Source organism: Labeo rohita, chromosome 12, assembly GCF_022985175.1.
Source record: "Labeo rohita strain BAU-BD-2019 chromosome 12, IGBB_LRoh.1.0, whole genome shotgun sequence".
NCBI classification, from domain to species: Eukaryota; Metazoa; Chordata; class Actinopteri; order Cypriniformes; family Cyprinidae; genus Labeo; species Labeo rohita.
Genome location: NC_066880.1, coordinates 16,427,625 through 16,455,568, shown reverse-complemented (window position 1 = coordinate 16,455,568; position 27,944 = coordinate 16,427,625). Strand labels below are relative to the sequence as shown.

General features: G+C 34.8%; 1 protein-coding gene across 2 annotated transcripts; it reads right to left on the bottom strand.

The window, feature by feature from the left end:
• Window positions 1-705: 705 nt before the first annotated feature.
• On the bottom strand, window positions 706-25,186 carry arhgef15b (Rho guanine nucleotide exchange factor 15b). Of its 2 annotated transcripts, XM_051124599.1 has the most exons (16): window positions 24,793-25,186; window positions 21,537-22,025; window positions 14,249-15,010; window positions 12,747-12,798; window positions 12,552-12,613; window positions 12,179-12,432; window positions 10,556-10,716; window positions 10,040-10,192; window positions 9,813-9,942; window positions 6,900-6,974; window positions 6,371-6,463; window positions 4,168-4,322; window positions 3,770-3,934; window positions 1,830-1,915; window positions 1,583-1,687; window positions 706-1,472 (listed from the first exon to the last, which is right to left on the bottom strand). In XM_051124599.1, the coding sequence occupies exons 2-16, from the start codon at window positions 21,937-21,939 to the stop codon at window positions 1,309-1,311; spliced, it is 2,820 nt and encodes a 939-aa protein (XP_050980556.1). In that variant the 5' UTR covers window positions 21,940-22,025; window positions 24,793-25,186; the 3' UTR covers window positions 706-1,308. The 2 variants fall into 2 exon arrangements, with proteins under 2 accessions (XP_050980556.1, XP_050980557.1); XM_051124600.1 differs by lacking the exons at window positions 21,537-22,025; window positions 24,793-25,186 and adding an exon at window positions 17,851-18,284.
• Window positions 25,187-27,944: the final 2,758 nt, after the last annotated feature.

The window sequence follows — 27,944 nt, the reverse complement described above, 5'->3', positions numbered from 1 at the left end:
TTTTATAAATTCAACCATTATTTTCTCTTGTGCCCTATATGTAAATGTCTTTTATGTGAAATATCTTATTCAGGTCAGTACTAAATAAAAATGAACATGCAACTCAAAAACTTGTGCTCCATATTCTCACTATATCATGCTGTATGGGCCATAAAAACCTAATTTCATACATCACGCTACACGTGGTCAAATAAAGCTAACTCTTCGTGTTTTCCAAGGTTAAACTGTTCACAGGACATGTCCTTATTAAAAAGGAGTTAAAATGACTATCTTCCCATCTAAACTACTAACTACTAACGACAATTCTATCATGTTTTTACATCAAAAAGGAACAGTTTAATGTACAACTCCCACACATCCAAACACAGCCTCACAAAACAATAGGTGTGGCTTAAATGAAACATTCCACATTCAGAAAAAGCGTACACAATAGAATATACCATTTTTGGGAAGTCAGCAAATTATAAGCATGAACCACAACAGTGTTTAATATTTGGAGCAGATCATGACACTCTTAAAACAGTTTTTAACCCAGAGATGAAAAACGCTCATGTTTTACTTGCCTTCATGTCATTCTAAACAGAAAAGAGCAGTATAAACATTTTGCTTAACATTTTCTTTCATTTTCACTAAAATACACAAAAGTTCTACAGGTTTAGAAGGACATGATGGTGAGTAAATGATAAAAAAACGTATATGTGGACGTTAGTCCAACTGCATAAAAGCATTTTAATGCACCACATAAACACATTTTGTTAATAGTAACTCCAGCCGATTTGTGCACATTCAGTGAAAACTAGTCATGCAGGTCACGTCACACATCTTGATCAGAGCATGTGATATTTTGTACCAACCTACCAATCAGAACATGTGATGTTATCATGTGACATACCAACCTGAACCACTTAACCCACCTCCTCTGCTTAACTAGAATTTCAGTAGTTTGACATTCTTGAAAGAAGTGCTAAACATTACAAGCATACCTGTACACACACTCACACACATTTCTGAAACAAAGCACATTCCATATTAGGATCCAAAACAACTGAACATTTGAATAAAATGGACACACTTTCATGAGATTTAGTTCAACAAGTGGCAAAAAGGCTTTTGTGTTGTACAAAGTCAAGCCTTCCCCATGTTCTTTGTTTAAAATTCCAACAGAATTATATTTCTGATCCTGAAAAGGATGTTTGAAACACATCAAAACACTTCCCGTCAGTATTAAGTCTGTACGAACAGTCTACAGTTTAAAAGCCTATTCCAATTTTAGGAATTGTCAATCGGCCAGGACGCAGTTTATTTAGTCTATGGTAAAGTCCGATTCTTGGTGACAATCCCGGCAGCCTGGATAACACGGTATCGCTCTCTGAGGTTGCGTCGTCGGACGTGCTCGTTGGTGATTTCCAGTACGTTTGCTTCAGGAAACCAGCCTTTCTGTCCATCAGACAGACGGATTCCCTCATACCATCCTAAAGAAAGCAAGAAGCGGTCAGATGGATGAACAAAAGCTAGAGCACATTTCAATTCACATTTTATGTTAGATGTGCTGCCAATAAACTGAAGGCACAGCATGACGCACCTTCGTTGGTTTTGCGCACAACGTTGATGATCTCTGTGCGTTCTAGATTTAATTCATCAGCTTGCTTTGCCACGTATTGTTCCACACACTGCACCTGAGGGCAATCTGTCATACAAAGACACATATGTGATTAGAAAGAAAGTTATGTGTAGAGAGAAATGAATGTGATCAAAATCAAAGGCAAGCACTGACTTGTCACATATAGTATAAACCTTAGCGGCTTAGAGATATAAGCATCCATACTTACCCCAGTCTTCATAAATGACTTCTTCTTGATCATTGTTGGGGTCGTCGGGATTCGGGAATGCTGCCAACCACCTTTGCTGGTCAGATCTGATCGGAGAGATAACAGATAAGTGACCTTCCAGTCTTAATAGCAACATACAGACTACATAACCCAATAAATATATGTGTGTGTGTGTGTGTGTGTGTGTGTGTGTAAATATAAAGAGAGAGAGAGAATAAAAAATTCCATTTAAAAGTTTGGAATCAGTAAGATTTTAAACGTTTTTTTAAATGACTTTTCTGCTCATCGAGGCTGCATTTATTTGATTAAAAATACAGAAACAACTGTAATATTGTGAGATATTATTGCAATTTAAAATAGTGGTTTTCTATTTAAATATACTTTAAAATAGAATTTATTCCTGTGATGCAAAGCTGAATTTTCAGTATTATTACTCCAGTCTTCAGTGTCACATGATCCTTCAGAAATCATTTTAATATGCTGATTTATTATCAGTGTTGGTTTTTTATTTATTTATTTTTATTTTTTGTAAAACCTGTTTTACTTTTTTTCATGATTTTTTCATAAATAAAAGGTTTAAAAGAACAGCATTTATTTAAAATAGAAATCTTTTGTAACAATATACACTACCGTTCAACGTTTGGGGTCAGTACGTTTTCTTTCTCTCTTTCTTTGAAAGAAATTAATATAATTATTAATCAAGGATGTGTTAAATTGATTTAAAAAAAATGATAGTAATGACTTAAATTGGTAGAAAAGAAAAAGTATCACAGTTTCTTTCTTAAACACTGATAATAAGAAATGTTTCTTAAACACTAAATCAGTATATTACAATGATTTATGAAGGATCATGTGACACTGAAGACTGGAGTAATGATGCTGAAAATTCAGCTTTGCATCACAGAAATAAATTATAATTTAAAATATTTTAAAATATGAAACCAATATTAAAAATTGCAATAATATTTCACAATATTACACTTTTTTCTGTATTTTTGATCAAATAAAAACAGCCTTGATGAGCAGAAAAGATTAAAAACATAAAAAAAAATCTCACTGATCTCAAACTTTTGAACGGCATATAATAAATAAATATTATTCAAATAGAATAAAAAATTCCAATATATTTTTTACAAACTGTGGATGCGTTCTGATACACTGCTGATATACACACTTACTTATTTAATTATTTTTGTCCATTTGTATGTCTTTTAATGCAATGATTATACATACACTACAAGTTTGGTGTGAGTACATTTTTTGTGTTTTTTTATGTTTATGTTTTATGTTTTTTTTTTTTTCATTCAGCAAGGATGCATTAAATTGATAAAAAGTAACCATAAAGAAAAATGTTACAAAAGATTTCTTTTAAAAATAAATGTTGTCAAAAACCTCTTTTTAAAATTGCCTACACACACTGAGATGATTAGTATATTGTTTTTTAATGTATTGAATCTTTTATTTATATTTTATTTGTTTTATTTCCAGTTGTTTGGAGTGCTTTGGGTACTAGAAAAGCACACTGAAAATAAAATGTATTATTATTATTATTATAGATTATTTATTTATTTAACAAAGAATGCTGAAAAACTGTATCACAGTCTCTTTCTTAAACACTGATAATAAGAAATGTTTCTTAAACACCAAATCAGTATATTAAAATGATTTCTGAAGGATCATGTGACACTGAAGCCCAGAATAATGACTGCTTTAGCTTATCGCAGGAATAAAATTTAATTTTAATTTTAATTTTACTTAATTTTACTGTTTTACAGTATTTTTGAACAAATAAATACAGCCTTGGTAAATATGTGTGAGAATATTTTTAAAAATCTTAATTTTTCATTTGAATTACCATCAGAAAAACATAATGGAGCGATGGACATGTATCACAGATGAGTAAAATAAATAGTATGCAGTTTATTTATAACTCTACATACTGTGTAGGAGCTTTGAAAACTCTTTCCATCTGGCGTCCCTGGTGATTCTCCAGCAGGGTCAGACAGAAGCAATGCTCCAGGGTAGGGACAGCTGTGTCATCCCTATAAGGCTGCACCTGGACCAGGGAACGATGGGCATGATCGAGGACTACATACCGCTCAGAACTGCAGGAAAGGAAAGAGAACAAGAAATAAACAATTGATTAATTTAATAATTGAATAGATTCAGAAACAATAGGACTGTCTAAACAATAAACACAAACAGGTGTGCTACTTTTTATAAAGGATAAATAAAAAAAGTGAATACATATAAGTGGCATGTAAATATAATGGAGTGTGTTGTAACCCACAATAAACAGAGTAAAGCCATAACACAAACAGGTTTTTCAGCTTTCTACCTTTTCTTGCTTGCAATGACAAGCAGGTCATTGAAGAGAAAGAGGTAGACAGGGCTAAATTTGGGGCGGAGGTTCAGGAATGTCCCTGCTCTGTTTATTTCCTGCAGCTCTCCTCGTTTCTCCAAGTAACGTGTTTGAGAGATAATTGGCACCGCCTAAAAAAAATGATTCAGTGATGACACAACATTTAAACAAATAAATAGATCAATTAAACAAATTATTTTATTTCAGTAAAGCATTTAAGGATGTTAAAACATTTTAAAAATCTTGGTACAATCAAAAAGTAATAATTATACACTATATCTAGGTCACTAATCAAAAGTAAACACATTTGCATGTGACATGTGACTATTCTCAGGGTTGCCAGCTCTCCAAACAAACCAACATTAACAGTATATTTGAATGTGTTCAAGTAGGATAGAGACGACAGCTTCACTATACAGGTATTTGCAGCAATTTTTGGTAAACGTTACGGCATATTATGCATTGATTTTTACGTCGATAACATTTGCAGTATAATTTTATTCGGGAGAGTGATGGAGGCAACACTTAGAAAAATTGAATATGGTTTTACTACAAATAAAACCAAAAAACAAGCATGGTTACTATAGTTAAACCATGGTAACCACAAATGAACCATGGTCTTGTAGTATAACTATGGTTATACAAATGGCAATCAATGCACCAAAAAACATGGTTACTGCACTTTTACTATAATAAAACCATGGTTAATTTTCGTAAGGGTTAATATGGTTTTCTATTATTTAACCTTCAGGTATTGCTTACTTATAATGTGACCATACAGTTTAACTATTTAAATAAATGTTCTATATTTTAGTTCAATCATTTTTAATATTTTAAGGAGATCATTTAGTACTAAATGACTTAAAATAAATAAATAAATAAATAAATAAATAAACAATAAATATATATATATATTAGAGTCATTTTGTGGTCAGAAAAAAAATCATTTTCATTTGTAATGCCGTGGTTTACCCACTAGGTACCTGTATGGCTCTTTACTAAATATACATGTATCTAGAATATTGCAGGTCATACCTGCTTACTTATTTTTAAGTTTTTTTTTTATTTGAATAAATATTTAGAAATGATTAAACACTATATTTTTAAATGTGAAATTTCAAAAAGTTAATAACTTACATCCTTTTCACACAATGAATGCAAGCAAATACTGAATTAGAAACAAGTTTAAATAGTGCTAAAAAAGCTGCATTTTTATCCCCTTATATGTACAGTATATACATATAAATAGATATGGAATCGAGATCGCCACTCCTCCTCCAACCCAACCCCCCACTCCAAAACAAACAAAAAAAAATCTCACTAAGCTGAACTTAGAAGTTGGCAACCCTGCTATTTTGCTGGACTGCATCAGGTTTTGCAATTTTGAACTTCATATTATTTTAACTTTTCTCTTAGTTTCTTAAAGGAACACTCCACTTTTTTTTAAAATAGGCATTAAACTGTTGAGTTTTACCGTGTTCGAATCCATTCAGCTGTTCTCCAGGTCTGGCTGTAGCACTTTTAGCATAGCTTAGCATGGCTAGGAACTATACTCTCATTCCGGCGTAATAATCAAGGAACTTTGCTGCCGTACCATGGGTGCAGCAGCCACAATGATATTACGCAGCGCCTGAAAGTGACCGGCACTAAGTTTGTGTAGATGCAGAGTTGCAGCTTTTCAGGCACTGCGTAATATCATTGCGCCTGCTGCACCCATGGTACAGCACCAAAGTTCCTTGATTATTACGCCAGAATGAGAGTATAGTTCCTAGCCATATCAGCCTAGAAAATCACAACTTTTAATTTCCGTCAGTCTTAGTACATGATGTAAGTACAGAAGAGTGAAGTTTTAAATAGGAAAAATGTTGTCATTATATATGGTCATTTTTGAGTGAGATGCTATCGGACTAATCAGTCAATGATCTATGTTAAGCTATGTTAAAATTGCTACCGCCAGACCCGGAGATCAGCTGAATGGATTCGAAACTGGTAAAAAAAAACAACTGTTTAACTCTAGGGAAGTTGGACAATGAGCCTATTTTCAAAAAAAGTGGAGTGTTCCTTTAAGCTCATTAAAGTTTTAAAAAATACAAAAACAGAGGAATTTTCACTAGTGGTCTCAGAATTTTAAATCCCACTGTAAATATCTGTATCATCAATACATAAATCAATTGCTCACCTTCAGTTTGTCAAACTCCAGCATACCATTAATCTGAATCAGTTCCTCCATCTGCTTCATTTTTCCAACCTGAGTATTGCATTCTTCAATTATCTGCGAGGATATGAGTGACATGACTTAAGATCAATCAGACAACACAAATAGCCACAAACAATACATACACACGCCAAAACATTCTTTCCTGAATCTGAATGCATGACAAACATTAAACATGACCTATTTTTGTTCTTGCATGTTTTTCATGAAAATGAACAAATCTGATGTCCTTTTTTTCCCTAATGCTTTAAAATCCACTTTATCAAATATGGCACGGTTATAAAACACATATTTCTAGTCACCTGATCTGCATTTAACCTTGTTTTCCACTCTCTCCCCCCTTATTCTCGCTGTCTTTTCCTTTTATCTTCCTCTCTAACAGGCTATTCTGGGAACAATGACGGCTAGTTTGATCATGGAACAGTGGCTGAGGAGTGGCTTTATAATGACAGGAAAAAACATGGAGCTTTTACTGTGACCTTAAGGTGTTTACCTTGGACACAGAGTCTAGAGCTTTAGATGCTGTTTGTTCCTTTTCCGTCCCGACGGCTGTTCTCTTTAGGATGTTCTAATGAAAAACAAACAAACAGATTTTTAAAGGAGACATATTATATAAATCTGACTATTTCCATGTTTAAGTGCTATAATTGAGTCCCCGTTGCATCTAGCAACCCATGAAAATGTGAAAAAGGACAACCCAGTCTTTGTTTTGCTAAGCCTTTTTCTGCAGGCTTGTGAAAAAACGAACAACTCCGATTTCGCTCCTGTCGTGATGTAGAAAGGGGAACTTATTATAATATTACCTGCAAGTTCTGCAAGTTTGTGTTTTTGCAAGGGTCAACGCCATGGCAAAAGTTCAATCAAAGCATGCTAACTGTTCTGTCTTTGGCTGCACAGACAAGCACAGAACATTATTTAAAGTCCCAGCCTCAGAGGCGACAAGAGAGCAGTGGATTTATTGATTAATTTACTGAATATTACACTGCTCCCACACAGATCTAATATAAACGTGATTTCTTTCCCAACTGTTTACCCTCACAGACATGACGGACTGTTTTTGTAACTTGTGTGTTTTTAACATAAACTTGTGTGTATTTGACCGTTTAAGCGCAATAAGACATGAAAAAGAACTTCGTTTACTACTCACATGCCATGTGACAGCCACTTTCAGTGCTTGTGCTTCATATGTGTGCATTTAGAAAATCATATATCAGAAGTTTAAACTAATATGGTTTAAAACGCATGATTTCAACACGATATATGTGATTCCCAAGGGTATATACAGGAATCATGGAGTCAAATTTAATACCTTTTAAGACCTTTTTAAGACTCCATACATTTTAAGACTTCATCGCCACTTGTGCCTTTGGATGCCAGAATCGGAATGCAGATAATTTTGATAGAATCAAAGATGCCATTTGAAGCTAAACGCAGACGTTTAAACTGACAGACTAATGGACGAAACCTGCTATGACGATCCTACTTTTAAAGCATAAATTTGACTTAAACAACAGGTCTACATAATATTCACATTTGCAGTTCATAGTTGACATATTGTATTAGTCCTACAGTTACAGCATGAAATACTATTTAAACCTGTAACATTTTACATTTAGCTATTTTATTTCTCAATTCTGACATTTTTGTCGCAAATGCAAGTTTATATCTCATATTTCAGACTTTATAACTCGATTTAACTCAACAGTAGCAAGTTTGCCAACACCAAATTGGTCTATTGACAAGACTTATTGAAGAGGGAAAATAAAGCTCTCAGAATTGACGGGACAATGAGTATATTCAAAGGACGTATTTGTAACATCAACTCTTATAACTGTCTGCAAACCATAGCTCTTTTGTGAAACACTTCTCATGACAAACACCTGACTGGTCGGTTTACCTGTGATTACCTGTGAGTGCTTGATTTAATGCACCAGAACAAGTCCTTCAAACACAGACTGTTAGTACTGCACCTGATCAAGGCTGCAAGCTGCTCAACAGATCGTGTGATCGCGAAATCGAAAGTGAAAGTGAACAGTTAGCGCTTATTCAAAAGCGATCTAAATACACAGCATACTGATAGCGGTTCCCTGATGCGCAAAAATTATACACAATACTAGAAGCAGGACACACACGTTACGGGAGCGGGCGGTAATGGTCAGAAATTCAGCAGGAGCGGGAGTGCAGTCAGTCAGTGAGCACGGTAACAGATGACGCCAAATTTAGCGGGATTCCGTACATAAACTACACAGAATCCCACTATTCACCTAAGCAATGATTAAAGGAACACGCCACTATTTTTGAAAATAGGCTCATTTTCCAACTCCCCTAGAGTTAAACAGTTGAGTTTTACCATTTTCGAATCCATTCAGTCGGGTCTGGCGGTAGCACTTTTAGCATAGCTTAGCATGGATCATTATATCTGATATCTAATTATATCAGATATAATGATATTTTTATATTTATTGATATTTTATGGTATTATCAGGCAGTGCGTAATATCATTAAGTTCCTTGATTATTACGCCGGAGTGAGAGTATAATTCCTAGCCATATCAGCCTAGAAAATCACAAATTTTCATTTTCCGTCAGTCTTAGTACACAATGTAACTACAGAAGAGTCTAGTTTTAAATAGGAAAAATATTGAAACTCTTTTGTCTTTTTTTAAACGAGATGCTAACGGACTAATCAGATTCAATGATCTATGCTTAGCTATGCTACAAGTGCTACCGTCAGACCCGGAGATCGGCTGAATGGATTCGAAAACGGTAAAATGCGCCTATTTTCAAATATAGTGGTGTGTTCCTTTAAATTCAGACAAACTTTAACATACAACCTCTATGGACAAATATATAGCCTAAAAAAATATAGCCTACATAATGAAAAGATAATACAAAATTTAATACCTTGGAAAATGGCATTTAAGACTTTTTACTTTTCAATAATTTGGTGCTCAAGAAACATTCTTCTTTCATCAACGTTGAAAACAGTTCTGCTGCTTAAAGGGATAGTTCACCCAAAAATAAAAATTCAGTCATTGCATCATAATACTGTTATGAGCTCACATCAAAGACTGACACGGGAAGAAAAAAAATTGTTGAAAAAAGTCATTATTTTTCTTTTCTTTGCGCACAAAAAGTGTTTTCATAGCTTCATAAAATTACAGTTGAACCACTGATGTCACATGGACTATTTTATCGATGTCCTTACTACCTTTTAGTGGCAGCTGTGTTACTGTCTATTGAAGGTCAGAAAGCGCTCAGATTTAATTTCAATATCTTAATTTGTGTTCTGAAGATTAACAAATGTTTCACGGGTTTGGAACAACAATAAATAGAAAGTAAACAAATGTTTTTACTTTAAAAAAAAAACAGAATTCTGACGTGGATTATGTAAATTATTCACCCACCTCGATGAGCATTTTAATGCGCGTGATTCGCTGGAAAGGCAGCAACAGGAAGGACATGAAAGGCAATCGCTGACAAACGGGCGACTCCTGGAGTCGTGTGATTATGGTCGCAAACGGAGTGTTAGTTTGCCTGTGGGAGTACGAAATACATTTAAATGGATGATAAAACATATTAGACGAAACAGTTTGAGTCCTTGCTTGTGTGTGTAGATGTATGATTTTCTCACATTAGATTACTGTAAGTCTTTTCCTGATAAAGCTGGTTTCGAACATAGTCAATATACGCAGGAAAATGATGTTGGGCATGATAGTGGATGATGTCACAGATGTCAGAAATGATAATGCTCTCCTCTAGACGCTCCTCCAGGTCTTTTAGAAACCTGTGAATATCAATAGACAATGGTACTGGCATTCGGAAATTGAAGTTTGTGACTGCTGTGACTTGTTTTACAGGCTGCACTGCATTGTCAAAGCATTAGACTTTTAGTTGATGATGATGTACTTATTCTGAGGAAATCACCATTTTACTACTCTAATTATTGCAAAACATCAAACACTGCTGTCTCAGCAAATTCTAATGGGTTACAGCTGGAAAATCATTTCTTGCAGTACAATAACAATGCCACAAATGTAGTCCACAGGGTTTATGTATATACTCAAAACTCATTGGTGGGGTTCAAGCAGTGCTGTTTCAGCAAATCTAAACTGTGAAAGTCTTCATTTTACACACACAGGCAACTCACCTCTCGCTGACCTCTTGGATGCGCAGAATGTTTGAGAAGAGGGTTTTTTTGTCCATGTTAATAAGAGTGTCATTCAAGTCACTTGACTCCATAAAATGCTCTGTTAGCACACGCAGAGAGCGCAGATACGACATTTCTGATGTAATCACCTCGAACATGCTCTGCACACAAAGAAAGGAAACACATAAATATTATTTAAATGCAATTTACTCTTCAATTTCTCAAAATGTAAAATCTTCTGTATTGCATTACACAAATTTGTAATACTGCCTAATTTCAGGTCACATTTAACCCCAAAATTTTTTTTTTTTTTTTTTTTTTTTTTTTTTTGCATAAAGAAAATAACACATGTATTGATTATTAATATATAAATTAATATTAATATATTTAATATACTATATATTAATAAAAATAATATATTTTTATTACAATTTTATAATTTTATTTTTTCCTTTTTTAAATTAAAACAATAATAATAAATTCATTCATAAATTTCATTAGGGTCACAACCATTTTATTTTTCAAGAAAATTTTTAATTTAACAAAACACATTATTTATACTCTATACATATTGCCTTCATTTTTTTATATAAGAAATAAAAATACTACTGCTCAAAAGTGTGGGGTCAATAATTTTTTCAACAAAGATGCATTCAATTGATCAAAAGGGACAGTAAAGACATTTATAATTTTACAAAAATTCAATTTCAAATAAATGCAGCGCAAAATAGCAATAATCAGAAAATACCAAATTGTCATAATAGAATAATTTCTAATGAATTACGTGACCCTGAAGTAATGACTGTGGAATATTCAGCTTGCATCACAGGAATTATATTTTAGAATTTTATTTTTATTACTTATTTTATTATACTTTAAAAAACACCTAAACGGTAGTACATACATATTTGTGAGATTAAAAGGATAGTTCACCCAAAAACGAAAATTCTGTCATTAATTACTCACAATCATGTTGTTCCAAACCCATAAAACATTTGTTCATCTTTGCAAAGCAATTTCAGATATTTTTGTTTAAATCTGAGAACTTTCTGACCCTGCACAGACCCTAGCAACGCATCTACCGATCTCAACGCACACTGAAAACTGACACGAAAGAGAAGAAAATGTTGAAAAAAGTCATTTTCTTTGGGCACAAAAAGTATTCTTCATAACATTATGTACCTTCATAACATTATGGTTGAACCACTGACTATTTTAACAATGTCCTTTATTATTATTAATGTCCTCCAACTACCTTTCTGCGCCTTGCATGTGTCAGTTTCTGTCTATTCAGGGTCAGAAAGCTCTTGGATTTCATCAAAACCATCTTAATTTATGTCCTGAAGATGAACGAAGATCTCACAGGTTTGGACCAACATGACGGTGAGTAATTAATGACAGAATTTTTTGTGGGAACCATCCCTTTAAGGCTCTTTGTACTTCCTTTCCCATTCACCCTTTCCATCCTGTCTTCTCCTACAGATTTCCATCCTCTCTTTCTTCTCTTTTCCTCTCAACTTTTCCATTTTCTCACACACATAAAGCCTCAAATCTCAGCACTGGCTAAGAAGTACATGCTCTTCTTCAAGTTCTGCACCATGATCAGTGGGGATTCCTGCTTACCTCTTGGTACTTGCACTCTTCTGGACTTAGGGTCTCCAGGACCCCACTCTCTTGTACTGCTGACTGGTCTCGCCATAAATTGCTCTGCTTGAGATTTGAAATACTACCGGATCTGAGACGTTTATCTCCTTTCTCTGGGCTGAATGTAATGCGTGGGTCCATCTGGAAGTCCATGCTGGTTTTACTGATGTTGCGACACACTGTCCTCCTGATCTCCTTGTGGATATATGCTTCTGTGTAACTCTGATACAGCTCTGAAGTGTCAGAAAAAATATGCATTAAATTCAAAGCCTTTCTTTATAGTGTTTCTTACTTGATTTTTGTCTTACAATTTTCATTTTAAACTAGTGATTTATTCAATCAGAAAAAATACCATTGCCTTGGACTGCTTCCAAGTCAACAGATTTTTGGCGACGTGGAGTGGGTCGTGGAGGTCTAGAGATGAGACAGAGATTGAGTCACATGTAGTAAAGACAATATGACTGCTGTGTGATTGCAATATTAAAGCTTAAGAGAGCAGAAACTGTTTGAGAGATGTTTGAAATATAATAAGCATAAACATATATACTTCTCAGTGGATGCACATTTTTCCCCATCAGCCCCTGCACTGTCATTCTCATCTGTTGATGTCAAAAAAAGGAGAAACCATTAAGTACCATAAAATAAATACACAGAAATAATCAACAAATGTCAGTCTGAAACACTTAATTCACTTCTGTAATATAATGCACTTCTGAGTGAAGCAGTATATTTAAAAAAAAGTGATGGGATTAACTGGATTGTAATGTAATGTTTGGAAATGCACTAAAATAACTAAACTTTTAACTAAAACTAAAATAATTAAAAAACATTTTTTGTCAACTGAAATAAAGCTAAAATGAAATATAAATATTAGAAAAGCCTTAAACCAAAAAAATGGTAAAACTTCACAATAAAGTTACATTTTTAATAATATTTAACCATATTAGTTACCATGAACTAGTAATGAAAAAATACTTCTAAAGCAATTATTAAGCTTTTTGATTAATTTTAACATTTGCTAATGCATTATTAAAATCAAATGTTGTATGTGTTAATATTTTTAATAGACCTGAGCAAACACGAACTAACAATGAACATTAACAAAGATTAAAAATACTGTAACAAATGTATTTCTCATTGTTAGTTACTGGTAGATCATGCTTTAACAATGCTAACTAACAGAACCTTATTGTTTTATTTTAAAACTTAAAAAATAGAAATTATACCTTGGCAGATAACTGAAATAAAACTTTTTTAGTAAATAAAAAAGTACTGAAATAATTAAAACTAAAACTAAAACAGAAATAAATGAAAGGTAAATAAAAATATATATATTAATAACAATAAAAATGACAAAATCAAATGAGATTTCTGAAAAGAAAAATATAAAAATTAAACCTAATTCAAAATATTAATAAATACTAAGCATATACATAACTAAAACAACACTTTTTGAAACATTTAACATATAATTTTGAATTTTGAGGGAATTTTTTTATTCAATTTGTGTTTTAAGGGATAGTTCACCCAAAAATGAAAATTCTGTCATTAATTACTCACCCTCATGTCGTTCCAAACCCGTAAGACCTTCGTTCATCTTCAGAACACAAATTAAGATATTTTTGATGAAATCTGAAAGCTTTCTGACCCTGTGTAGACAGCAACACAACTGACATTTTTAAGGTCGAAAAAGGTAGTAAGGACATCATTATTTTTGTTTTCTTTGAGCACAAAAAGTATTCTCGTAGCTTCATAAAATTATGGTTGAACCACTGATGTCACATGGACTATTTTGACAATGTCCTTACTACCTTTCTGGGCCTTGAAGGTGGTAGTTGCATTGTGGTCTATGCAGGGTCAGAAAGCTTTCGGATTTCATCAAAAATATCTTAATTTGTGTTCCGAAGATGAACGAAGGTCTTACTGGTTTGGAACGATAAGAGAGTCAGTAATTGATGACAGAGTTTTAATTTTTGGTTGAACTATCCCTTTAAGAACATAAATAGGGTCTATTTTGATCTCAGGTTGACTTTAAAGACCTTTATGTACCTATAGACTTGAGAGAATAATTGCTGAGGCGTCTTCCATTCTCATAAGTCTTGGTTGGCGGTGTTAGTGGAGTTCTTTGCTGTCGGGGACTGGCAGGTGGGCTGCCTTTCTTAGGGGGAAGCAGAGGGGAGGCAGGGCGTGCTAGAGACTGAGACAGAATAATACGAGGAACCCTGTTATCTAAAGGCATCCTGGGAGGAATGGCCGGAGGGGTGTCCTTGGATACAGTGTCCGACCCCTTTTGAGACCTGGGTGGAGTGACCACCTCCAGGCTAAGATCGTAGATGGACTCCTCTGGATCCTCTGGCTCCTCCAAAGACGGCTCTTTGGGGGCGTTTAGAGGAGTCTGGGGAAATGGGAGAACAGAGGTGATCAACGCTGGAGGTCCAGGGTCTGATTTCCTCCTCAGCTGTTGCTCTATTAAGTTGCGAGTCTCCTGAAACTTGTTTTTTTTTATTTTCGGCTCTTCCTTTTTGTTTTCGTTTTCAGGTAATGACTCACTCAAAGGCTCTGGCTCCTTATTTGGCTTGTCTTCTTTCTCTTCCTCTACTCCTTTTTCATTCTGATCCTCCGTGTCACTGTACTCAGCCTCATCATCCTCACCCTCGTCATCATCCTGCTCGCTGATTGGCACCCATACGAGCTTCATACCTGGCCTCTGCAGGTGACATATACAGCCGCAGTTCTTCTCACACTGAGGCTCTGGAAGAGGGCTGGAATCCCGCTCTGCTCGCAGTTTGCCGCCTTCTTTTCCATCAGGAGCTAGAAGAGAACATGGATTATGGTCAGGGTTTGAATGAACATTGAAGGAGTAGTTCTCTTCCAGAACAAAAATGTACAGGTAATGTACTCCCATCCTTGTCATCCAAGATGTTCATGTTTTTCTTTCTTCAGTCGTAAAGAAATGATGTTTTTTAAGGAAAATATTTCAGGATTTCTCTCTATATAAAGGACTTCTATGGTGCCCCCAAGTTTGAACTTCCAAAATGCAGTTTAAATGCAGCTTCAAAAGGCTCTAAATGATCCCAGCCAAGGAAGAAGGGTCTTATCTAGCAAAACAACTGATTATTTTCTACATAAAAAAGACAATTTACATACTGTTTAACCTCCAACGCTCGTCTTGTCCAGATCTGCGTGAACTCTGTTTTTCCGGGTTCCTGGCAAAGTACCTTTTTTTTGTAAAGGGCATTTGATGTTCTTTGCATGTTCACGTTGTGAACACTGGTTTGATACTTCTGCAGCAAAGTTGGAGGAGAAAATGAGATGGGAGTTTTTCGACATATCCTAACTGTCTTGAAACTGGAAAAAAAAGTTCACGCAGACCTAGACAAGACGAGCATTTGAGATTAAAACATATATAAATTGTACATTTTTTTAGAAAATAACCGATTGTTTCACTAGATAAGACCGTTTTTCGGGTTTAGAGCCCTTCGAAGCTGCATTTAATCTGCATTTTGGAAGTTCAAACTCAGGGGCACCATAGAAGTCCATTATATGGAGAAAAATCCTGAAATGTTTTCCTCAGAAAACATTATTTACGACTGAAGAAAGAAAGACACAAACATCTTGGATGACAAGGGGATGAGTACATTATCTGTAAATGTTTGTTCTGGAAGTGGACTACTCATTTAAAATGGACATATTACGCAAAAATTTAAATTAGTTGTGTGGCCGCAGTGTGTGAAAACAACCGGCCTATAATGGTAAAAATCCCCCCACTCTGGAGACGCGGTTCCAGATTTCTCCCTACGTACACGTCATCGTAGTGAGAAATCCCACCCATTTATGACGATCTCTGCCATATTAGCATTAACAGCCTTGAGAAAGAAGCTCTCCACTTTTACTGGGGATATACAATGTCAGTGCCTAAGAGGCATTACAAGTGTTGTGATTTTGGGATGCACCAACGAACACAGGAGTCTCCCTACATCTGAGCCGCTGAGGACACTGTGGTTACATTTCATTTTTCGAAGAAAATGTCCTTACGCGTTTGTTTTCCAAATTACCTTTCTGAAAGTGCTTCTTGGCACTCTGTAAGGCTAACGTTGTTAAAGCTACCATTGTTAAAGCTACCATTGTCTCTGCCTGTTTTCACTAATGCTGCCTTCACATGCTACCAAAGTGATCGTAAGTAGGACTGTGGTAGTTAAAAATTGCATATGAAAGCAACGTAAAGTCGACTGCTTGAATTTGTCAAGCTCATAATCACAAGTGGGACTTATAAAGTTTGTGATAGCATGCGACAAAACCATAAAACCAGCTATATGAGCCGTGCTCCCCATCTGTGTAATTCATAAACATGTATTTATTATGCACAGTACAGTCAGATGACTGACTTTTAAACTGATTCTGGTTCAAACACATGTGACCCTGGACCACAAAACCAGTCATAAGGGTCAATTTTTCTAAATTGAGCTTTATACAACATCTGAAAGCTGAATAAATAAGCTTTCCATAGATGTATGGTTTGTTATGATAGAACAATATTTGGCAGAGATACGACTAATTGAATATATGGAATCTGAGGGTGCAAAAAAATCAAAATATTGAGAAAATCAGCTTTAAAGTTGTCCATTTGAAGCTCTTACTAATGCATATTACTAATCAAAAAATAAGTTTTGATATATTTACAGTAGGAATTTTACAAAATATCATCATGAAACATGATCTTTACTTAATTTCCTAATGATTGTTGGCATAAAAGAAAAATCAATAATTTTGACCCATACAATGTATTTTTGGCTATTGCTACAAATATACCCCAGCGACTTAAGACTGGTTTTGTGGTCCAGAGTCACATATAAGGCTGAACAGTGCTACTGAGTGCGTGAGATTGTCCTGTTTTGTTTTTGCCAGTTCTTGAAGCTCCGCGCTCTTCTGAAAAGGGGGCCGGGAACACCAGCTCATTTGCATTTAAAGGGACAAACACAAAAAAAAAACAAAGCATTTTGGCTTATACCCTAGAAGTGGCAATTTTAACAAGCTATAAAAAATTATCTGTTGGGTATTTTGACAAAACTAAAACTTCATACACAGTCTGGGGACATCAGAGACTTATTTTATATCTTGTATAGGGGCATAATAGGTTACCTTTAAGATAAGTAAATAATGTGATGCTTTTTTTGTCCTATCTTTTATTTATTTTTTTCAAAAATACATAAAAATGCTATTCATACAATGGCTTGAATACACCCTGTTCTATGATGAGCATATTTTTGTATTAAAAGTCATTCAGAAATATTTTTGGGGATTTAAAGTCACAAATGTCAGGATGATATGTCTGTCCTGTCCTGTCATAATAGAGAAAAAAAGTGCCATTACAAGAACCCCTGAAGAAGGTTAGTTTGGGTTATAAACTGATATAGCGTTTATGAATTAAGACAAGACAATACAGGCAAACCTGTTGTTTTTTCATGCACTGCTCAATTTTGGCCCTTATATAAACATAAGGTAAATGAGCAGCAGCAAAGATTGACCTACAACCCCTAGTAGTATCATGTCTGTAAGTCTCTGCAATATTCAATACTCTCAAAAGGCTTCATATCCTCTCCTTTTTCACTTCATATCCTTTCCCATTTCCAGTGTATAAGATCTTAGATTACCTTCTCTTCTCTGCTTCGACTGGTGCACCTCGCTCTTTGAGCCTGCCGTTATCAGTGCCGTCAACTTCTGCTTGGAACTTTTGCGCTGCGTTGATCCCTCTTCCCCCTCTTTAACCCGCAGATCTTCAATGGCATCAAATACATTTTGCTTGATCTTGCCAAATGCTCGTTTTAGCCCTTCTGCCATCTCACTACACTGACTGACCTGCTCGAAACTCTATCTTGGAATCTTTACTTGGCTGAACGCATGAAGCATAGGGTTGGACACTGGTTTATTACCCCAATAATCACATGAATCACACAAAGGCCACTTTATGTTAATGACAAAACTCCAAAACAGTCAAAACTAGCTCAGTTCACATAACTGTCACTGTAAAAGAGTTTTATTAACAATACATTCTCAGAAGATATCCAATAGGAATGTTAAGTAAAAAAAAAGGTCAAGCTATTTCCTGTTACGGCTCTTTGGAACAGCCTTTCTGGTAATGGTTATTGATATAATCTAGACTAAAGGCTCAGGTGAGGCAGACATCTACAACTGAATTACTAACAAAATGTAATATAGCTTTCACATGACTGTACTGCACATATTATATAAAAAAATGTACTGATCATATTTGTCCCATTGTTTTGCCTATCATTCTTTTGTTTTGGTTTTGAGTCCAAAAGTTCTAAATAAATAAATGAATAAATAATTTTCCACCAAAAGCAACGACATAAACACCATTTTAGTAATATTAAAATTATTCATACTATGATACAACATTTAGTCATACTGTCCAACCCTAATACGTATTGCGGAAAAAGCGCTAAACAAATAAAGCCTTGACTTCAAAGTGGTTAGTTACATTATGAGAAATACCCTGTAATTTTCTGCAGTTCTGAGTCAGTAAAGTCAAAGACATTTTCTACAACTTGTTTCTTACATGCATTTGTATCGAACCATCATGGTACAGGCATCTCGATTCTGTGCATGAGGCCTTGCAACAAATACAGGCAATTCACCTTTAATCCAGAAGCAGGGGCCCGCAGTAATGCAACTCTGTTTGACAACTGCTGGCAGAAGAACAGCGAATGCCAGCATTTGAAAACAAAGCCCACTAGACAGTGATCGTACGCTGATTCTGAACACAACAAAGGAGTATAACGTTACTTTATAGGCTTGCGCACTCAACTGTATGCGATATGGAGCTTTGTGCTCTTGTATCGTACCTCTCTCGTTCGGCACAACTGCAAATATTCCATAATATTTCCATATTTGCAATGCATTTAAATACTAAGCTATTATTTATTGTGTAAATTATAGACTTTGTACTTCAGTCGCATTCTAACGGTGACACAGTTAGGCAGGCGCGCTGATGTTTGGTTCACTGTGTTTTATTTCGATAAAGTACCAACTGCGCTGTTAAGTTATCAATGCTAGAACTGGAACTGATATGTTTTGTGTGTGTGTGAGCCGGCACGATTACTTTAACTTTCCTAATACCAGCAAAATCAACTTAAGCAAAAAACAAATAGAATGTCGTTTTCTGACTTTTGAGTTTCCTTTCTGTCACAAAACTAAACTGAAACTCAGCAAATATAGGCTACGTCACATGTCGCACTGTTTTTTCCATTGTCTATTAGTTAACTAAGTTAAATATATGTCAAGTATTTATTCCTTGTATTTATATATGTACTGCAGATTTTATATGACATTAATTTGATATAATATTTAGTATTTTCACATGTAGGTGGAATTTTTTTTAATTTGTACTACTGTCTGTTTAAAATAAATGAAAAGAAACCTAGCACAGTAGATTTTTTTTTTTTCTGTTGTACCAAAATTATATTGAACTGTGACCCTCGAACCGAGGTACGTACTGAACCATGACATCTGTGTACTGTTATATATATATGGGCCATTTTACAGAATTGGTGCAAACTGCTGTCCAAAAAAAAGCAGTTAAGTATTCAAGTCTTAGAAAAACTCCAATCGTATTTTCTCCCTCAACTTCAAAAATCATTTCAAAATCATCCTACATCGCTGCAGAAGCACCGACCCAGTCTTTGCAAAGTGAACATGCAAAGAAGATCAAACACCCTTGACAAAAAAAAGGTAAAACAGCGATATAGGACTATTTCGAAGTTGAGGGAGAACATGAGATGGGAGTTTTTCGACATACCCTAACTGTCATAAACCAGAAAAACAGTTCAGGCAGAGTAAGACAAGACGAGCATTTGACATTAAAAAGTACATAAATCGTATTATTTTTATGAAAATAACCGATCGTTTCGCTAGATAAGACCCTTCTTCCTCAGCTGGGATCGTTTACAACCGCATTTGGGATCGTTTGAAGCCACATTTAAACTGCATTTTGGAAGTTCAAAATCGGGGCACCATATCAGTCCATTATATGGAGAAAAATGCTGAAATGTTTTCCTCAAAAAACATAATTTCTTTACGACTGAAGAAAGAAAGACATGGATGACAAGGGGGTGAGTACATTATATGTGAATCTTTGTTTTGGAAGTGAACTACTCCTTTAACAAGAATACAGTAGTAATCAAAGTGCCAATAAAGAATAATTTATAATGTCACAAAAGATTTATATTTAATCAATGCTTTTCTTTCAAGTTTTTATTCAACATTACTGTTTTTACTGTATTTTTGATCAAATATGTGCAGTCTTGGTGAACAAAAGACACTTTTTTGATAAAGCCCCCAAACTTCTGAATGGTAGCATACTGTAGTTTAAATATAATTAGCTTTAAGAGGGGTTATTTTATCCCCCACACCCATCTGTCCATGTGTTCAGCAGACGAGACAGACTGTATAATCCTACCAACTGACCAACAACAAAAAGACCTCCCATATGTTATACCTGAATTATGCTTCATTAAATTACAATTTAATTTAATTTGAAAATAAAAATTTAAACTGACATCAGTTTTAGGAACATAATGTATGTTCCTAATAGCTTGGATTCCTGAAGTATGTCACACACATACTTCACATTCAAAGTTCATTTCTGAACTATTGTAAAAAAAACAAATGAGCAATTTACATTCCATGATCTCTCCAAGATTCCTAGCAACACTAATAGAGAGCGACAGAGTTTACAACACCAACATTACAACACCCAATCAGCTGAAAATTAGATTAAAACTAAATAAAATATGGATTTAGTAGCAGTGTTTCTTAATTTAATGCTGTACTTGTTCTTTCTCTCTTTTTTTCCCTAGTTTTCATGTGTTAGAGTGCATTACTCACAGCATGCAAACACACAGAAGGTTAAAATGACAACAGATGTAAACACTTGTAGGATGCTTGAATTGTGGATCAGTTATAAAACTGCTTTTATGTTTAAAGAAATAGTTCACCCAAAAAGGAAAATTCACTGGAGAACACAAAGCTTAATAAACTGATGCACTGGATTATTGTTATATTTTTATCACTCCCATTAATTGCAGAGGGTACACTGGTAAGCAAGTGATGTAATGCTACATTTCTCCAAATATTAAACTTATATACATCTCAAATGGCCTTAGGGTGAGTATATTTCTGCAATTCTTCATTTTTAGGTGCACTATTCCTTAAAGAGGATATCAAAACTTTAGAATTTTAGAAATTCTTGGAAACAAGCATAGATATTCCCAAGGAAGTAGGTCAAACAAATCCTGAAAAGAAAGCAAATACACCGTACCTGATCGGCTTCCATCAACAGCACTCAAAGCTCCTTCCTGTTTCTCTTGGCTGTCCACCTCGTCTTTCTGTCCACTGTGATTTTGTCTGGTCTTCGGAGGCAGAGGAGGTGCATTGCCAGTAGTGTTGAGGGAAGTACTTCTTGTTTTGCGTCTGGGCTTTATTGCAGGAGGCCTTTGTTGTCTCCATTCGATGCTGGCGCTCTTTGCGGTATCTCCAACTGAAATCTTAGCCTCTGGCCGGCTGAATTTGTTGACTATCTTTTTGACATTCCCAGAGGTCTGTGAGGCTGCATCTTCCACAGATGAGGCGTCTGAGGTATTATTGGATGGCTTAACAGGAACTGGAGGTCTTTGTTTGACTTCAGGTTTTGGAGGCAGATTTGTAGACTCTTGAGAAGACATCTTGATTGGTTTTGATATTTTAACCAAAGCAACCTGGCCAATATGAGGCCAGGCAGCAGGGTCACCAAGGGCCTTCAATCTTCAACCTGCAGTAACAAATAATGAGGACATTAAACATGACAGATGCATTTTAACATACTTTCATTTGATCAGTCCACAAGAGAGTGACCATTTATGGTCCACAAGAGAATATAATAGTTGAATTTATGAAAATGACCCGATCAAAAATTAACATTCACTTGATTCTTAATATTGTGTTGTTACCTAAATGATCCACAGCTGTCTTTTTTGTTTTGTTTAGTGATAGTTGTTCATGAGTCCCTTGTTTGTCCTGATCAGCTGCCTGCTATTCTTCAGAAAAATTCTTTAGGTGCCACAAATTCATTGGTTTTCCAGCATTTTTGCGTATTTGAACGCTTTCCAACAATGACTGTATGATTTTAAGATCCATCTTTTCACACCGAGGACAACTGAGGGACTCATATGCAACTATTACAGAAGGTTCAAACGCTCACTGATACTCCACAAGAAAAAACATGCATTAAGAGCCGGGGGGTGAAAACTTTATGAATTTGAAGATCAGGGTAAATTTAACTTATTTTGTCTTCTGGGAAACATGTAACTATCTTCTGTAGCCTCTGAAGGGCAATACTAAATGAAATAATATTATTTTTTAGGCAAAATAAGAAAAATGTACACATCTTCATTCTGTTCAAAAGTTTTCACCCCCCCAGCCTCAACCCCTTAATGCATCATTTTTCCTTCTAAAGCATCAGTGAGCATTTTAACCTTTTTGAATAGTTGCATATGAGTCCCTCAGTTGTCCCTCAGTCCAAAAGATGGATCTCAAAACCATACTGCCATTGTCGAAAAGGGTTCAAATAAACAAAAATCATTTTTATAAATTCAACTATTATTTTCTCTTGTGGACTATATGTAAGCATCTTTCATGTGAAATATCTTATTCAGGTCAGTACTAAATAAACAATAACATGCATTTTGTATGATTCCTCTTATTTTGGTAAAATAGTTAACATTTTGCAGATTCTGCAAGGGGATGTAAACTTTTGACCTCAACTGTACGAAAGTTTACATTTAACAGTGTATTAATTTAACTTTAAGTTCAATTATTAATCAACTAAATTATTACTTTTATTCAAGATTAGATGATCACAAAGGCAATCTAAATATACAAATCATGCACACTTAAATATCTAACCCTGACAGGTATGATTAAGAAAAAAAATCAATAACTCATATAGGACATATCATCCATCCAGCCCCAGTTTCATTCTTTCAGTTTCAGATTCCTTGTGAAGAGTAATGTAATTGCAACCTTAGTCATTTAATAGGAGGCAAAGTCCTCAGAACTACATGAACACCTGTTACGTTAAATAGCATCTGGTAACTCATTAAATAAAGTAAAAAGTAGTGATCTTTGTAATGGAGTTATCTCACTGAGTACACATTTATCTGTAATGGACTTTGCTCTTCCAGGCAAAAGTCACACTTTGATATAAAATATGAGCTGAACTTCCAATCAGACTTTCTTGCTGGAAACAGTATAGTTAGGAATGTGCTTGTACTGTATTTTATGTTTACAGTAAGTGCAAAGTACTTTAACCTTTCAGATTCCTAAAAGCCTATGCATATCTTAGGAATGCACAATGAGATTACATTAATGTAATTAGTGGTATACATATGCCTTTTTATTGCTTATAGTTTCTCCTTATTTAAATCAATACCAGTGACTTGAATGGAATCTTGGTTTGGAATAAACCTATTCTGGAAATATTGGAAGGGAAAGGGTGTGTCAACACGATTTCCCAAGTCCACAAATGTAGTCAGGTTGAACTTTGCCGTGACTTCACTTGACTCGCAGCCCTCAGACAGGTCTGTCAAGTTCTGTACTGTGCTGGTGCATGCTAAATCCGATATGCCGAACATACAAAGCTCAAAATTAATGAATTCTAGAAAGAAATGCTTTCCCATGGAGTGAAACAGAACGGCTGAGAGGTTACCATTAGAAGGGTGATAGTGTTTCGTCCTTTTTTTTTTTTTTTTTACATCCTTTTGATGTTTCAATAAGGTATAAACATCCCCTCACGCAACAGGACACCCAAGTATACCCTGCTGGGCAGTTTTTTTCCAAAAATGTGTACAAGACACTTCCCTTCCAACCTATAAACATCTTGGGATTGGAATCCTCCTTTCCTGTTGTGAACCTTGGCTTTGCTTTCAAAAATTCCATAGAATCACTGAGATGTTTTGATACGTATCAACACAATCAAGTCCTTGTGAAGCATTTAACATTATAGGTACTGTGTGTGTAATAAAGTAAAGTAATGATAATAAAAACAAAGTATGTGTATATAAAAATGCTTTTTTTCTGTTCAGGTTAGGTTGTAGTGTAAATGTGTATATGCAAACAATTAAAGTGTATAGAGTGTCGCCTTTTAAATAGGCAAAAGTGGATATGTGTGTGTGTTTAAGGATGGCTGTTTTTCTTTTTGGTATTTGAGATATAATCCATTGGGTTATAAATGACTTTGCATTGTCAGACCTGACATTTCATTTCTTTCAGAATCATTCACGATAATGTTTCAGAAACAATGAGTCAGTGAAAAATCGACATTAAATCCAAAAGTCAATATTCCTACTATGTTGTTCACATGAGCAACAGGGATCTGCTGTGTGAACTGAATGATGGTAATGCAACATGATGTAACCAGACATTATTTAAGCATTATTTTATGCATATAAAATGACAGACATACTAACAACTAGATAGTATACTCCATTCACAACTGGCTGCCACAATTCATATCTGAAATATTACACCAGACTACTCACCAAATGTGTTTCACTCTCCTATATAATCCATTAAGAGAAGCGAATTCCTGAAATGTGTCCAGAATAAACTTCCTTATAAAAATAAAAACATTAGAGTGGCGTGATGTAACTCTCACAGTGCACATGAACGCATCAGTGTCCTAACAGTTATACAGACATCCATGTTAATACATTTCTTTAAAATGACAGCAACAGATCGCCACATTCCTGCGCGAACTTCATAACCGTATGGATCTGATCAGACGTTACTTTCGTATTTCCTCTTTTGTTTCCTCCCCGGTAAATCCACGCGCATCTCCGGCTCTTTGTTTTCCTGCTGCTGAGCGTGTATGTGAGAACAGCCGGACAGGGACAGTGTGATTAGTGCATACCCCTCCTCCCATTCCACCCCATCCCATTCTTGCCTGCACACCCTTCTTTGGCTGCCACCCAGCGGAGACGCGCTCGGGGTGTGAGTGTATGTGGATCAGGTTTATGCGAATCGAGCACAGTAAAACCTGAAATCATCTGCTAGTTGCGAAATAGCCGTTTATCAACTATGAGCAATACGATTTAATAAACACACACAACAATAAACAAGGAATATAGAATATACTAGCTATACTATGAGGACATAATTGCTGAAAAATATCGTTCACAAAGAGACAATGTCTTTAGTGACTTAAAAAATCACAATGTTGCATTTAGTCTTTTTGATTAGTTTATAGTTCGTATTAATTGCTTAATTTTTTTTAGAAGACAAAACGAATCTTGAACAACTGACAGTCTTTTATTTTGAAAAGCAGGTGGAGAATCTCAAGGTGTGTGTTTGCAAACCTTTTTTTTTTTTTTTTTTGTTACAGTCCCTACAATCTGCAATGATTTATGCCTCAAATCCTCTGCATTTATATCGTTTTCTTTCACAGTCGAATCACTAATTTGGTTAATTGCTTTTTCTGAACTAAGGAAATAAAAAAAAAGTATTTAAAAACAAATATGCATTATGCATTTTTTTATTCACCAAGGATGTATTAAGTTAATAATTAAAAGTTTATTAAAAGTTCAAAATAAATAATTTACATTGTTATAAAATATTTATATTTTGAATAAACACTGTACTTTTTAAACTTGTTATTCATGAGAGAATCCTGAAAAAAAAAAAAAAAAATCACAGGTTCCAAAAAATATTTGGCAGCACAACTGTTGATATTATCCAACATTGATCATTCTAATAATAAATCCGCATATTAGAATGATTTCTGAAGGATCATGTGACACTTAAGACTGGAGTAACAGCTGATAAAAATTCAGCTTTTCATCACAGGAATAAATTCTATTTTAAAGTATGTTAAAATAAAAAACATTATTTTATATTGTAAAAACATTTTGCAATATTACTGTTTTTCTATATTTTTAATCAAATAAATGCAGCCTTGATGAGCATAAGAGACTTCTTTAAAGACTATTACAAGTCTTACTGACACTAAACTTTTGAACGGTAGTGTATATATATATATATATATATATACTTTTTTTTTTTACTAAGGATTTAAAATTTAATTCATACATTTTATAAATCAGCAGATAAATGATTTAACTTATTCCACTATGATAAAATAGAAATAGCATTTCTAAGAGTAAAAAATGTAGTGATGAAAGCAAAACTACCTTAAAACTACTGTACTAAGTAAGCCTACAGTAGATCTACAAATAAAGTTTAGACATATTTTGTACCCTGTCATATTCTTTATATGGAAAAAGACAAATACATCTAAAGTAAACTGTCATTACTTTGTCGGTTTGCTCAGTATCCAATAATCCAATAGCATATTTGTACACCTTAAAATATTTAATACAAATATAATAAACTATATATACAGTGTCCTCCACAAATATTGGCACCCTTGGTAAATATGAGCAAAGGCAACTGCGGAAATAAATCTGCATTGTTTATCCTTTTGATCTTTCATTCACAAAATTCACAAAATTCTAATCTTTCATTGAAGTAAACAGATAAAAAGTGGGGGGAAAATCTCATTATGAAATAAATGTTTTTCTCTAGTTCACGTTGGTCACAATTATTGGCACCCAATTATTGCAAAGTCTTTTTCCCAAGATAACAGCTCCGAATTTTCTCCTGTAATCCCTGGTGAGTTTGGAGAACACCTGACAAGAGATCAGAGACCATTCCCTCATACAGAATCTCTCCAGATCCTTCAGATTCCCAGTTCCATGTTGGTGCTTCTCCTCTTCAGTTCACCCCACTCATTTTCTAAAGGGTTCAGATCAGGGAACTGGGACGGCCATGGCAGAAGCTTCATTTTGTCCTCAGTGACACATTTTTGTGTTTGTTTTGGATCATTGTCCTGATGGAATATCTAAACACAGCCCATTAAAAGATTTCTAACAGTGGCAGTCAGGTTTAGATTTTTTTTTCTCGCTTAGTATTTGATAGAATCCATGATGTTATGTATCTGAACAAGATGTCCAGGATGTCTGGCAGAAAAATAGGCCCAGAACATTAAAGATCCAGCTATTTATTCAAATCTGGGCATGAGGTACTTTTTATTCCTGTTTGGACCAAACCCATAAACCCATGTTGAGTGTTTGCTACCAAAAAGCTCTTTTTAAGTTTCATCTGACCATAGAAGCCAGTCCCGTTTGAAGTTCTAGTCATATCTGACAACTAAATAGGCTGGTGTTTTTGGATGAGCGAGCAGGATTTCTCTTGAAACCAATTAAACAACATGTGGTGATAAAGGGGCTATTTTAATAATTTTTTTTTTAGGCTTTCTGGCCCCAAGACTCAACTGCTGTAATCCTTGGAGAGTCTTTGGCCACTCAAAGTCTGCTCCTCACCATCCATTATGACGATATAGACACACGTCCTCTTCTAGGCAGATTTGTAACAACTTTAGTCAATTGAAACTTCTTAATTATTGCCCTGATGGTGGAAATGGGGATTTTCAATGCTTTAGCTCTTTTCTTACAGTCACTTTCTATTTTGTGAAGCTCAGCAATTTTGTTCTGCACATTAGAACTATGTTCTTTTGTGAATTTTTTGAATTAAAGATCAAAAGGATAAACAATGCAGATTTATTTCCACAGCTGCCTTTGCTCATATTTACCAAGGGTGTCAATATTTGTGGAGGGCACTGTAACTATGTGAACTA